At 52.4% G+C, this 13,218-nt stretch overlaps 3 protein-coding genes across 3 annotated transcripts; 1 reads left to right on the forward strand and 2 right to left on the reverse strand.

The window, feature by feature from the left end:
• Positions 1–1,859: 1,859 nt before the first annotated feature.
• On the reverse strand, positions 1,860–3,943 carry BZA05DRAFT_393853 (uncharacterized protein). Its single transcript, XM_051483272.1, has 4 exons — positions 3,115–3,943; positions 2,797–3,065; positions 2,364–2,731; positions 1,860–2,308 (listed from the first exon to the last, which is right to left on the reverse strand). The coding sequence occupies exons 1-4, from the start codon at positions 3,832–3,834 to the stop codon at positions 2,214–2,216; spliced, it is 1,452 nt and encodes a 483-aa protein (XP_051340818.1). The 5' UTR covers positions 3,835–3,943; the 3' UTR covers positions 1,860–2,213.
• Positions 3,944–4,256: 313 nt separating this feature from the next.
• Positions 4,257–6,398, reverse strand: BZA05DRAFT_429617 (WD40-repeat-containing domain protein). Its single transcript, XM_051486136.1, has 8 exons — positions 6,208–6,398; positions 6,096–6,155; positions 5,984–6,035; positions 5,879–5,932; positions 5,444–5,824; positions 5,308–5,382; positions 4,774–5,256; positions 4,257–4,721 (listed from the first exon to the last, which is right to left on the reverse strand). The coding sequence occupies exons 1-8, from the start codon at positions 6,224–6,226 to the stop codon at positions 4,550–4,552; spliced, it is 1,296 nt and encodes a 431-aa protein (XP_051340819.1). The 5' UTR covers positions 6,227–6,398; the 3' UTR covers positions 4,257–4,549.
• A 1,574-nt stretch (positions 6,399–7,972) lies between these two features.
• On the forward strand, positions 7,973–12,829 carry BZA05DRAFT_429618 (exoribonuclease 1; the record flags this gene model as incomplete). Its single annotated transcript, XM_051486137.1, has 7 exons — positions 7,973–8,423; positions 8,540–8,846; positions 8,907–10,202; positions 10,255–10,929; positions 10,986–11,476; positions 11,531–12,640; positions 12,677–12,829. The coding sequence occupies exons 1-7, from the start codon at positions 8,325–8,327 to the stop codon at positions 12,827–12,829; spliced, it is 4,131 nt and encodes a 1,376-aa protein (XP_051340820.1). The 5' UTR covers positions 7,973–8,324.
• Positions 12,830–13,218: the final 389 nt, after the last annotated feature.

A 13,218-nucleotide genomic window follows, 5' to 3' on the forward strand; every position in this document is an offset into this window, starting at 1 on the left:
GCCGGCGCGATCCGCGCGCCATGGCGTGTTTTGTTTTTGGCTCCCGTCCACTGAAGGTAGGGTGGGGGCCGGGGGGGAGGGGGGCTACCTATTCTGGCTAGGTGCCTAGATCGCTGATAGTTATGCGAGTTCGTTGCTGCTGTTGTCGATGTCGCTGTCGAGTGAAGGAAGAAGCTCTTTTGCCGTTGTTCGAACGATACCTAAACCCTGGTCTTCTCGAATGCTGAGCTCTGTGATGGTGGTGGTATCTAGTAGTTTCAGCTCTGCAGGCAGTCAGTCTCCAGCGCCGTCCGCGATGAATTCTTTGTCTTTGTCCGTGGCAACGAGTGCAGCGCACTCCGGCGCATCGCATCAATGGGAGGCCCCGAAAGCACCGACGGACAGATGAACGGAGAAACAGAGAAAGAAACAATTCGGCTGCGCTGCGCAGATGGACGCCGGCTCTGCTTTCTTTATCTATGGCGGTTCTCTCGCTGGGGCATTCCTCCCTCTCCTCCCTCCTCCCTCCGTGGGTATGCGTATGCGTATGTGTGTGTGTCTGTGTGTGTGACAAGACGTCCCCATCCCATGCCATCCCATCCCATCCCTTCTGTGGATCGATCATGGTCCGAGCCAGCCAGCCTACCTCTGTACCAGCCAGCCAACAAGGATATGTCGAAGTGACGATCCAATCCAATCCAATCCAATCCAATCCAATCCAATCCAATCCAATCCAATCCAATCCAATCCAATCCAGTGGATTATCCCCCCGCCCACCCAACCGCTAACAATTCCTAGCGATGGTAGATAATCTGGATGGCTCCGCCTCGCCAGCAACTGTCAAAAATCCCTCGGATCTCGAAAACGGTAGTTGTAAACGAACGGACGAACGAAACCGGTATCAAACGTATCCAACGCGGCGGGGAGGCGAGACAGCTGATCAACTTGAGGAGGGACGTCGGAAGAAGTCGAATGCGAGGGGTGAACGCCCTCCCTCCCCCCCACTGGGCCACTGCCCCAAGGGGGTTTAATTTGGGGCAGGGGGAGGGGGAGGGGCTGCCCTTGCGGATCCTCCGATCGGGCAGACGACAGAGTGAACTGTACGGTAGGGGGGCAGAAGGCGTCGGGTATAAACCAACGACGCATCAAAGCAACGAATCTGCATCCTCGAGTTCGTGCGTGCGTGTGGAGATCTAGAGTACCTATCCTCCTCTACCTAGAGTAGAGTCGGTAGAGTTGCGAAGTACCGCAAGCGGAGCTCTCGTACCATGAGAGGAAGAGAGTGGGGAGTGGGGATGTTACACGGAGCTGAGATTGAGGGGTGTGACCGGTGCCGGGCGATGCGCTCACTTGCATATGTAGAGTACATAATCTACCGTATTATGATGACCCCACAGCGTCCGTCCGTTCGCCAGATTCGCCGGATTCGGGTTCGGGTTCCCATCCCCATCGCAAGCAAGCAAGCAGCAGTCGACTGGATTGATGGTCGCTGGCGCCGTGGCGATGAAATCCGAATACGGTACCTATGAAATCCGAACCGTGAAAGGCTCATGGTTCGTCCTATCCTTAGGCTTCACGTCGCTCGAGAGTACATATTCCTCGAAGCGACCCAGTGGAACGTCACATGGCCCATGGTCGAGATGGGACGCCGTGTAAAGCCCATCGTGCGGAGTCTGGAGTGGGTATAGTATGGTACCTACCTGGTCCTCCGCCTTAGGTACCGAGTACACTTCACCACCTGCTTTTACTTCGAGCGATATCGCAGAAAATCAAAAGCAAAAGAACTCCCACTGCACTGCATTCGGAAAAGAAGTCCAGCCATTCATCCCCCCATCATCCCTTCTTTCCAACCTTCCAGCTCCTGCTCCTGTGCGCCGGGATCTCAAGAGTCAAAGGGCCTTGTCGCTGTCTGTCTGCCTGTCTGCAAGAGATGTCGACATCCGTGTAACCTTCGTCTATCTCTGGCCGGCGCTGCTAATAATAGATCGGCAACTGATCTACATACACGCAACAGACGACCAACCTCCTCTGCGCCTGCGGACCTCATCGTACATACACACCGGTAGTGCGGTTAAACATGAGGCTTCGCTCGACTCGACTCGACTCGGCCACGACGAGACGGAAGCATGAACGGAATGAATGGAATACGGTTTGAATAATGAGTGGGGTAGGTATACTAGTGTAAATACAATGCGACGAAAACAACAGTCACTCAGTCACTCAGTAACTACCACCTAGTACTTGCGCCTCGGCCCGTACTTCGCCCACGCCTCATCGAAGCCGACACTCCTGGCCCACTGGACGCCCTCCTCTTCGACCGAGTCCATACCTACACGCACATCACATCAGTCCCGCCCGCACCCCTCGTCCGTAGGAAAACTTACACATCTGCGCAATCTTGATCCACATATCCCCTTGGACGACAAAGCCCTCCTTCTCATGATCCTGGTATTGGGCGCAAATCCTCTCACCATGCATACAAGCGCGGATAAACTTGACGACGTGTCCGTCATCCTCCCGCTTTAGCGCCCGCGAGATGATGTTGAGCCATGGATTGGTGGCGGAAGACGCTTCTTTGGCCGTGTAGTTGCGGATGTCGTCGACGCGGAGGACCGGCGAGCGCCGGGAGGCGTACAGTGCTAGGTCGTGCCGTGACTTCCATTCCAGTAGGCGCGCCTTTGCGGTGTCCGGCAGCCAGGGCTGCGAGAGGTATGCCGGCAGGAAGATGGAGGAGTTGTGGGAGTGCATGTAGCTATCATCACGAGTCAGCACTCGTCGGTATCATCCAACGAGAAAAGGTGGGGTAGGGGGACACACTAAAAATCAATACGGATCTCCTTATCCTCCCTCTGCGCCGCAGCGGTAAAGAGTGCAGCTGCATTAATGCTTTCTGCCATCTTCGCCTGCAGCTTGTCGACAGGCACCGTGTACCGGCTGAGGTACGAGAGCATCTCCTGCGGCGCCCGCTGCAGGATCCCTTTGATTTTGTTCCCGTCGCTCCACTTGGGTGCGTCCCGGAGCTTGACATCTTCGCGGATCTCGTCAAGGAGCGTTACCAACGTGGTAGCGCTGGTGTCGTCCTTCGCCTAGCCCATCTGTCAGCACCTCTTCCTCCCACAAGCCGGAACAACCTACCTCCCGTGCGGCCACCTCCGCCGGAATCAGCAGACCACCAAGCCAATTAGCCTCTACGGCGGCCATCGCCAGGCCCTCCGCCACAACCGCCGGCAATCCAAACTCGAGGCCATAGCCTATGTGTATGAACGGGTGCAAAAACCCCGCAAACAGCCGGACCAGCATATCCTCTGCTTTAGGCGAGCCATCGAACAGCTGGTTTATCAAGGTGTCTTCGACGCCGTAGATCTCTATCTCCCTCGAGAAGTACCTTAGGAACGGGATATAGCACTCATCCTTGCCCAGGGACTTCTCCCACTGCGCGGGATCGGCCAGGTCGATTGCCGGTGGAGCTGGGAGCGCGAAAAGGGCACGTTGGTAGGCGGATTCACGCTCGTAGCCGCTCTGGATGAGCGGCGCCGGGGCGCCGAGTGAGTAGATCGCCAGCAGGTAGTGCGCTATGTGGTTGTGGAAACCGTCGTTGTTGAAGTATATGTGGTTGCGCTCGTGGTTTTCGGTCAGCGCGGCGCTTGTGGCCGCGGCGGAGGCGGGCGTCAGGCCCGGAAACGGGACGATCCCGTGGGTCTGGGGCGTGAGCACGATCTGGGATGTGGTCGTAGACATGCTGCGCTGGTGCTGCTGGTTGTGATGGTGCTGAGGATGATGATGGTGCTGCTGGTAGACGATTGATGTTGATCGTGTGAATTGACGGTTTATAAGTCGCAGTCTGAATGCTTGCATTTTAAACCTCCATAGAACAGAAGAGTGTATGTACACGGAGTCCCTTTGATAGACCGTGACGCTCTAGATCGTCGAGAGTACACGAGCGACATTGGTAGTGCAGTCTGTCGAGCCCTGGCACTATTACTAACATGACGTCTATGTACAACACGGGCCCGTCCTACCCGAAATGCGGGGATTGCGATTCGACGGTTGCGCCTGTGTATGCACTTACTCTACTGCAGATCTAACTGGAGGAACCTCGTATTGTTTAGCCGCTTCTATCCTACAAAGTAGACAGACCTTTTGCCATCGATCCATCCCAACAAAGCATATGTCGCACGAAAGGGATGGTTGATAATCTACGATTCTTGCCCGCAATGCGGATTATCGAGACGGACTGTTTACATGTCCGATTGGCACGAATATGAGACGATTTTTTTGTTTTCTCATCATTTGCATTCGACCTTTTTAGATCATGACAATTACAGCCGGTTCCACCCCACTGTCCTACCCGCACGCAGATGGCCCTCCGCCCGGCCCGGGAATATGAGACGATTCACATGTGCTAATTGAAATACGAGCGTTAGTGAGTATTCGCCGCTATGATACAACCAAAGCTTCAGAATACTCCCATTGAAAGAAGAAATGAACCCCCCAAACATGAAGAAAAAAGAGCTGCAAAAGACACAAGTATGGACGGCAGAGGTTGGTATCATACTGCCAGCCCAGTCTACTACTCTAGCTCGTCTGCCGCAGGATCCATCATATCCTTGCCCACGATCGTGTTCGACACCTTCCAGCACTGGATGAGGTTGTCCTCAGCAGCACTTACCATGACCCAGGGGTCGTTCGGGTTCCAGGCAAACTCAGACACACGGTTCGTGTGGCCTCCATGCATGAACAGCCTACAACAGTCAGCAAACTATCAGAGAGAGGGTCGATTCAGGATGAGCTTACAATTCCGGAGGGCCATCTTCCGCATCCTCGGGGGTCTGCTCCTCTCCAATCCTAGCCAAGTCCCAGAATATGATCCGCCTGTCCGCACTGCTACTCGCAAGGATGGACTCCTCATGCGGATGCCAGCTCAATCCATTCACCTCGTCGTTGTGACCCATGAGACTGTGCAGCTTAAACTTGATATTACGCATATCCCAGAGTGCAACCGTCTTGTCAGCCGATGCAGTGGCAATCACGTAGTCCGACGCTGGGTTGAACGCTAGACTGTTGACTGCATCCGTGTGGGCGGTAACCTTTAAGGAGGCCTTGTTGGTGCTGCTGTCGCGAGTGTCGATGATCTGGAGGGTGCGATCATCGGAAACGGATCCGAAGAGATGGTCGGAGATGGGGTGGTAGGCGACATCATTAACGATCGCAGTGTGATGGGTGTAACAGTGAGAATGAGATATCGTTTTGTTTGCCTTAGTCCAGCTTGTGATATCCCTGTCACGCTGTTAGCAGCGGCGTCGCGCAACAGAGGAAGACCTTCAGTACCAAAGCCTAACTGTAGTATCCTCGGAGCCCGTGAGAAGGTGTCCCTCTTTGTGAGGGTTCCAAGCCAGTCCATAGCTACAATTAGTATTAGCACACATATCCACGTTGTAATTGGTTCACAAATGATGTGTCTCACCCTTCCTTCGCGTGACCCTTCAAGACCATCTCCGGGATGCATCGTGTGAGGTTATCGGGCTGCAACGGGTGTTTTGTCCGATCGAAGACGAGGGCGTTGCCATCCGCACACATGGTCGCAATAATGTCTGGTTTCTGGGGCATGTATCGGGCCTTGTTGACTTCACCTTCATGCACGAAGCGCTGGACGACCTGCAACCTGCACTCGGCCCCGCCACCGTATCCGCCGACTTCCTCTTTGGACTCGTCGTACTTGCGCGGGTCTCGTTCCGACGGAGGGTTTGGGAGCTGGACCTCCGCAATCTGGAGGTAATTGGTGTCATTGCCTGACGTGTGGGTACCGATGAGGAGACGATGCGTAGAGTAGTTCTTTTCGGGATGCCTAGTCTTCTTTAGCTGAGCTGCGCCAATGGCTGAGAGGAGTTGGTATCACTACGGTAGCTTGTCCGGAAACCACTGGGTGGTCAAGGTTGGCCATTCGAGCGCCGTGCTACACAATGTCAGCTCGAAACCCTCGTCTGAACCGGAGGCATCATCAAACCTTAGGATGAGATCGTAGAGGAACGGCGCATTCTTCTTCCAAATCTTATATTCTATTCAGTAGCATTAGTACCAAACTTTTCTCCACCTACGCATAGGAGCGCGCGATTTACCCTCGTTAACGATCTTGTCGACTACCTGCTGCTCGTCCCGCTCACGCGAGGTGGGGTCCACTGCGATTTCGTCAGCTTTCCGAGATAGAAAATCGCGGTTGGATATGCATACTGTCGATATCCTCATCCATTTTAGCAGCTAGATGGGATAGAAGAGCGGTGAATTTCGTGGTGTCGGTGTTGAGTTTAGTGTTTTGTTAGGTGTGGTGAGTCGAAGATGAAGGACGTGTTTGAGTTGCTGGGATCACGTCGGAGTTGGCGCGTTGTGCTTCAGCTAGTTCTTGTCTTGGCACACGGAGCCGTATATATTCGACGTTTGGGGGCTTTGAGCCGCTGCTTCCTCCGGGGCAGGGCCGCGGGGCGTTGCGACTGGAGATCCACGGGCCGATCAACGGCCATATTTTCCTAAGCGCGTCTGACACCGGTATCTGATCATATCTTCTATATACCGCCTTCTCCATATCGTATCCTCTAATGAAGCCTCACCTTCATGATAACAACTGTAGTTACCGATCTCTTTTAAAATTCCGCGCTTAATTCTCAGAAAATCTCCAAAGCAGAAAACAAAAACCCCCACAATCTGATTTCCGATTAGCCGCGAGAATTACCAGATCGGGAGCTCGTCTTACGCTAAGAGGTGTGACTCTTTTGTGAGTTCATACGGTATCCTCACCTACTTGGTAATAGAGTAGAGTATCCAGTGTCACAAAATTCTCTTTCCATCCATCTAATAACCGCTCTATTCTTGTCGTTTCCCAATAACCGCCGTTGTACGGTCTAAAACTTACCGCCCCTTCCTCTAAGTGTAGCTTCATGACCATCTCGAAGTCGTTCGGTAATAGGTACTGTTCAATAACAATTGGGCTAACTGAAGCGTAATATACGGAGGTTGGAATATGCAAGCACTAGCACATCGCCACGAATTCCGTCTTGAAAACGACCGCGGAGTCGTCATTTTTTTTTCGAGTTCCCGGTAGAGAGGAGGAACAGCTTCACCAGCACATTAAGCCTTCCCCTATCAGCTCACCGATGGCTCACGAAGGAAGGTCTTGAGTAAGAGTTCGTGCTTGAGACACGATACGACCCTCGAAGCCTTGGGAAACGAGGCTGTCCAAGCTCTATTGAACTCGTACAGAACTGACGAAGTTTTGTTTTAGAAAAGGTGGATACTTATGCTGGTATGTGCGGGCAAGGGCGTCGGGACCGGAGTAGTATCGGTGCTCTGGAGGTTGGAGTAACTGTAGAAAGACGATATGTCATATGTACCTAAGATGTAGTTTGGAGGAGTTTGGACCACAGCCGTCCTGTTACGGCCATCCAGTTCACCAGTTCACTACAATTGCTGCGTCAGTAATCATTGGGAGACTCATCAAACTATAAGATAAGAGTCAGTCCTTGGCAATGCCCGAAAATGGAGAGGCTGTTTAAGGTATTGAAGAAAAAATATCATGATATGGATTAGTTTCGACGAGGTTTTGTTTCCCTTACGCTTTCGTCTTATTTCGTGGGGTTTCGTCTGGAGGACTACTCTGGTTCATATCATTTTAGTTCGAGGAAGAACCTACTAAAGTTTGTTTCATGGACGTGTTCGTTACATCTCGTAGAGACGTTCGCTTCGTTTCGTATCGATGTTTCTTTCGTTAATGCATGATTCTGGTCTTGGGGAAATAAAGGAAATATTTCTTGCGGACTTTGGACAAAAATTAAGTTAAGTCGACTAAGAACTTAAAATACTTAAAGTAGATACATCATACTTCTTACAGAACAGAAAGCCTAGATGCCATGTCGACAGTGTGAGTCGAACAAATCTGGAGTGATGTATTGGAACTCGAGAGGGGATTCCCCAGCATGCGACATCCGACTTTACTCCGATTGGTCGCAGCAGTCGCTCTGACTAATCGACAAGGAATGCAAGGCCAAGCTTCCCGCTCCGAGTTGCTCACCTAGAGTCATCCACAATACACGCCACCATTACTCGAACAAACGATTTCGATTCGAGGAGCAAGACGAAGAGCAGGCCCTTGGATAATTCACGGCACCAAACTTTTACAGGTTGCCTGAGGAAGTTTCTTTCCTTTTCACTCATCTGTTTGACCTTTTCATTTCTTAATCAACTCAGCCCCATCGCCGCTTGACGAGTGGAGTCGGTTCTTCTACACCTACCACCTTCGACTACACTTTCATTTCGGAACCACATCGTCTCATCTACGAACGATCGCATCTGCAGCCATGGGTGTCCCAAAGTTCTTCCGATGGATCTCTGAACGCTATCCGACAATCTCGCAGCTCATTGCGGAGAATAGGATCCCCGAATTCGACAACCTCTATGTAAGCTTATCCCTCGGTGGCGTTGGCTGCGGTAGTGGTGGTGGTGCACGAGGTTGGAGCGGCGCTGGAGTGGCAGCGCAATTTGCGGAAAGAGACTATGCTGAGAATGTGCAAAGCTTGACATGAACGGCATCATCCATAATTGCACACACAAGGATGGCGACAGCGCAACGTTCCGCATGACGGAGGATCAGATGTTCATCCAGATCTTCAACTACATCGAGCACCTGTTCGGTCAGATCAAGCCGCAGAAACTCTTCTTCATGGCCATCGATGGAGTCGCTCCTCGCGCGAAGATGAACCAACAACGAGCTCGACGGTTTAGAACTGCGCTAGATGCAGAGAAGGCTCACATGGAGGCGGTTCGGAAAGGGGTAGAGATGCCCAAAGAAGACGCCTTTGACAGCAATTGCATCACTCCGGGTTAGTTGTGGAATGTCCAGAGGTTGTGTGGAACCGCTGATTGCTAATGGGCGAACTTAGGAACGGAGTTCATGGCGCGGTTGACCGAGCAACTCAAGTATTTCGTTAGCAAGAAGGTGTCGGAAGACGGCGACTGGCAAGGCGTCGAGATCATTTTGTCTGGCCACGAGGTACCCGGAGAAGGAGAGCACAAGATCATGGAGTACATCCGTTTAGCGAAAGCGCAGCCCGACTACGACTCGAACGTTCGGCATTGTCTCTACGGCTTAGACGCCGATCTAATCATGTTGGGGCTGTTATCGCACGACCCACATTTCTGTTTACTGCGAGAAGAGGTTACGTTTGGACGTGCAACCCGGGGGAAGGCGAAGGAGCTAGAGCATCAGAATTTCTTTCTGATGCATCTCAGCGTGGTACGGGAGTACTTAGAGCACGAATTCCAGGAGTTACGGCAGCCAGGAGTTATGAGCTTTCCTTACGATTTGGAGAGGATTATTGACGATTTCATTTTGCTCGCTTTCTTTGTCGGCAACGATTTTTTACCCAATTTGCCGAATCTGCACATCAACGAAGGCGCATTGGCGTTGCAGTTTGAGACCTACAAGAAGATTCTGCCCCGGGCGGGTGGATATTTGAACGAACACGGTGTAATAAACCTCGGTCGGCTGCGGTTGCTACTTGACGAGCTTGGTCAATTCGAGCAGAAGGACTTCGAGAGGGAGAGCGAGGATGGCAATTGGCTCAAAAGCAAGCAGCCTGGCGCCTTGGCGGCCATTGAGAAGGCGAAGAAGAAGGGCAAGCTTGTCCTGTCAACACAACAGATGGCATTGTTCAAGCAGATCAAGAAGTGGTTGCTCAATGTCCAGAAAACGAAGAATACCGCCGAACCCACTGCGCTGGATCTACCAGCCACACTTGCTGCCAAGGATAGGAAGTTTGTGGAGGACGTCGCTCGTGATCTGAACCTCCAGTACGAAAGGATTTTGGGCGACGACGGGGAGCTTAGTCAGCGAATCAGTATGCTCCCGACGATCGGCGGTGATGAGAGCGAGGATGACGAGGAAGGACAACTGGCAGTGCAAAGAGTGTTCCGCCAGTACGAGAGAGCCCAAGTCATAGACGTTTCTCCTGAGGAAGCGCAGGAGGAAATGCAAAAGAAATACGATCAGAAATTCTATGAATGGAGGAACGATTACTACAAGAGCAAGTTCGGGTTCGGCTTGGACAACGAGGTGGAAATGAAGAAGTTGACGGAGAACTACGTCGAGGGTCTTCAATGGGTTCTCTACTACTACTATAGAGGAGTGGTTTCGTGGCCATGGTTCTACAAGTACCACTATTCCCCGAGGATTTCCGGTAGGCAAAAACATCTAACTCAACCCACACCAATACTAATTATGATATTTAGATATCTCAAAAGGGCTAGGGGCAAACCTCAACTTCAGGTTGGGACAGCCTTTCAGGCCCTTCGAGCAGTTGATGGGTGTCCTCCCGGATCGCAGTAAGAAGATCGTGCCATCGGCCTATCATGAACTCATGACCTCGTCGAGTTCGCCGATCATCGACTTCTACCCAAGAGATTTCGAGCTCGACATGAACGGAAAGAAGATGGAATGGGAGGCTGTAGTAAAAATCCCGTTCATCGAAGAAGACCGTCTGTTGCAGGCTATGAGAACGAAGGAAGCAAATTTGACTACCGCTCAGCGACTTCGCAACGAGTTTGGAGTCACGTTGAAGTTCACCTATGACCCGCAGCTGGATTATTTATACGAAAGCAGCATGCAGGGTGTGTTTCCGGATATTCCGCATTGCCGCTGCAATCTCAACATCTACGAGCTTCCTACCCTTGAAGGTCTGGATATCATTGTTGGACTTTGTGAGGGAGCTAAGCTCGGGGCGGATGCGTTGGCTGGGTTCCCTAGTTTAAGCACTTTGGATCACATAGCTCAATTGGGTTTCCATGGCGTCGCTGTTTTCCAGCAAGACAGCCGGAACGAGAGCATGATATTGACATTAGCGAATGCCTTCGAAGGCGGAAAGGTTCAGGCGGCGCAGCAGATGATTGGGAAGAGAGCATTTGTTGGTATGTGGCGCAAGATCTCTCCGTCAATGACCGTACACGAGCCTAACTGTGTCTAGGCTATCCTTTCTTGCAAGAGGCGAAAATCAATTCGGTGTCGGACGAGATGTTCAGGTACATGCTTTCGGACCAAGGTCAGGACGAGGGACAAATTATTCCCGTTCCACACGGTCCGGCTGAGCTCGCCAACTGGAGGCGGAAATCCGAGAGAATCGAAAACCACTACTCCAAGCGAATGGGAATCGTTACCGGGCCAGTCGAAGTTCTATTCCACGTTGAGATGTTGAAGGGTATGCGCAAGACGGACGAGGGTGCAGTAGTCAAGGAATACGGTCCCATTCCCGGTGTGGAGACGGATTACGCTGCGCAGACGATTGTATGGAATGTGGTCAGTGAGGATCAGCGGTTCCTAGAGAAGGCGCCTCTTCCCATCGAAGAAGAGTTCCCGGAGGGTGCCAGAGCGTTCTTCCTCGGGGAGTTCAACTACGGAAGGCCTTTGGAGGTCATCAGGCACAACGACAATCGCACCGACATCTGGATATCTACAATGGTAACTACCGTGCGCACATTTTGTATCGACTAGACTGTACTAACTTGTGAACAGCAAGCAAAAGAGCCGGATTTTGCCAAGCAGTTTATTCAACGGGCTGAGCAGTCTACTCCCTACGTGGCCTCTTACCGTTTGGCTCGCCAACTCGGCCTGAATCCGTTGGTGCTGAGTAAAATCACATCCAGCTTCCAGGTCCTCGTTGGCGACCAACGCGTGAACCTGGGTCTCAACCTGAAATTTGAGGCCAAGAAGCTGAAAGTGCTTGGCTACTCCCGCAAGAATCAGGGCGGATGGGAGTTTTCGAACAAAGCCGTTGCCCTCATTGAGGATTATATGAAGAGTTTTCCACAATTCTTCACAGCGCTCATGAGGAACCCGCACGGTGACCTCTACAAAGACACCGATTTCTACGATCCCAGCGAAAGCAAGCAGAAGATCAACGAGATCAAGGACTGGTTAAAGACCTTTGACAGCAAGGGCTTCGAGAAGGTACCTCTGGAGGCCATGCAGCTCGATGGAGATGTCGTCATGCAAATCGAGAAAGCTATGGATGCATTCGACAGTGGTTCTCGGGTCCCTAAGAGGGTCAAGAACGTTCCTCGCAAAGCACTCCTCAAGCCGGTGGATGCCGAACATCGACTGGCGCATCAGCGTTTCGACCTGGGCGACAGGGTCGTCTACGTGCAAGACTCGGGCAAAGTTCCAATTGCCTCGCGCGGAACAGTCATTGGCCTCACTCGAACGTCCAGGATCACTCTCATCGATGTCGTCTGGGATTTCACCTTCATGAGCGGAACTACCCTAGGCAATAGGTGCTCTCCATTCAGGGGCATGACGGTCCCGGTTTCCTCGGTGCTTAACCTTACATCTCGCCAACTGATAGCTGGCACGAAAGCGAGCAACCAGTATAAGCCTGTGCCGCCGCCAGCTCCGTTGACGAGCAGTTACGCCGACGCAACAATGGGACCCCCCTCTGGCTCACCCTCGCCGCAGCCAGCCAACGGCTTCCGTGGAGGTCGTGGAGGTGGGCGTGGACGCGGCGGCTACGATCAGCAGCAGCAGCCCGGAAGAGGTGGTTTCGTCCCGCGAGGCCCGACGGTGCTCAGTCGCCGTGGCGGACCCCCCGGCGCACCGACCATTCTCCCACGCGGCGGAGCCCAGGGTGTTCAGGGAATTCAGCACATGCCAGACGGGCAGCAGGGGGCCAATACGTCTAATACTGGCCAGTACCAAGCTGTACCACCACCGGCCATCTTTCATCGTGGAAGGGGAGGATCGAGAGGCGGACGCGGCGGAAGAGGTGGAAGAGGCGGTGGACCCGGAAGGTTCTCCACCACTGGCGATCGCCAGTAACTGCCATTACTGTCGCGGCAGCAGCAGTTGAACCTCGTTGGATATCTAGAGTCAATAGTATGGCTCTAGTTATCTCTAGAGGTTCTTCTCAGCTAGGCGAAAGAGGCGTAAGGGTGAAACATGGGGGGTGATCTGGCGGAAGATGTCTTGTGGTACTCTACTTGCTTTTTACGATCGCTACCTAATACTTTGTAAACTTTGTTTAGATAGTGATGGGTGGCTATGATATGGAGGTTTTGTAGCACTTTGTTGTATTTCCCAGGAGCTCTTTGTGTTGTGTCTGGTCACCTGTTGCTTATGTTCTTGCTCATGGTTACTGGTGCATCGGTGTTTATCCGGGAGTGGATGGAAGGGTGTAGATTTTACTGAGTAGGTGTCGGTACGGAATA

The sequence above is a fragment of the Tricharina praecox genome (genome assembly GCF_024521635.1).
Source record: "Tricharina praecox strain CBS 144465 chromosome Unknown BZA05scaffold_8, whole genome shotgun sequence".
NCBI lineage: Eukaryota > Fungi > Ascomycota > Pezizomycetes > Pezizales > Pyronemataceae > Tricharina > Tricharina praecox.

What these genes read in the sequence shown, in the direction of transcription:
- BZA05DRAFT_393853 (XM_051483272.1), bottom strand. Translation starts at nt 3,834, where the DNA reads ATGCAAGCATTCAGACTGCGACTTATAAACCGTCAATTCACACGATCA. An exon ending in CGGAGGTGGCCGCACGGGAG is followed by an intron (nt 3,066 to 3,114) that starts GTAGGTTGTTCC and finishes CAGATGGGCTAG; the next exon opens with GCGAAGGACGACACCAGCGC. An exon ending in GAGATCCGTATTGATTTTTA is followed by an intron (nt 2,732 to 2,796) that starts GTGTGTCCCCCT and finishes TCGTGATGATAG; the next exon opens with CTACATGCACTCCCACAACT.
- BZA05DRAFT_429617 (XM_051486136.1), bottom strand. An exon ending in TGGTTTCCGGACAAGCTACC is followed by an intron (nt 5,825 to 5,878) that starts GTAGTGATACCA and finishes AAAGAAGACTAG; the next exon opens with GCATCCCGAAAAGAACTACT. An exon ending in AAGGGTCACGCGAAGGAAGG is followed by an intron (nt 5,383 to 5,443) that starts GTGAGACACATC and finishes TACTAATTGTAG; the next exon opens with CTATGGACTGGCTTGGAACC.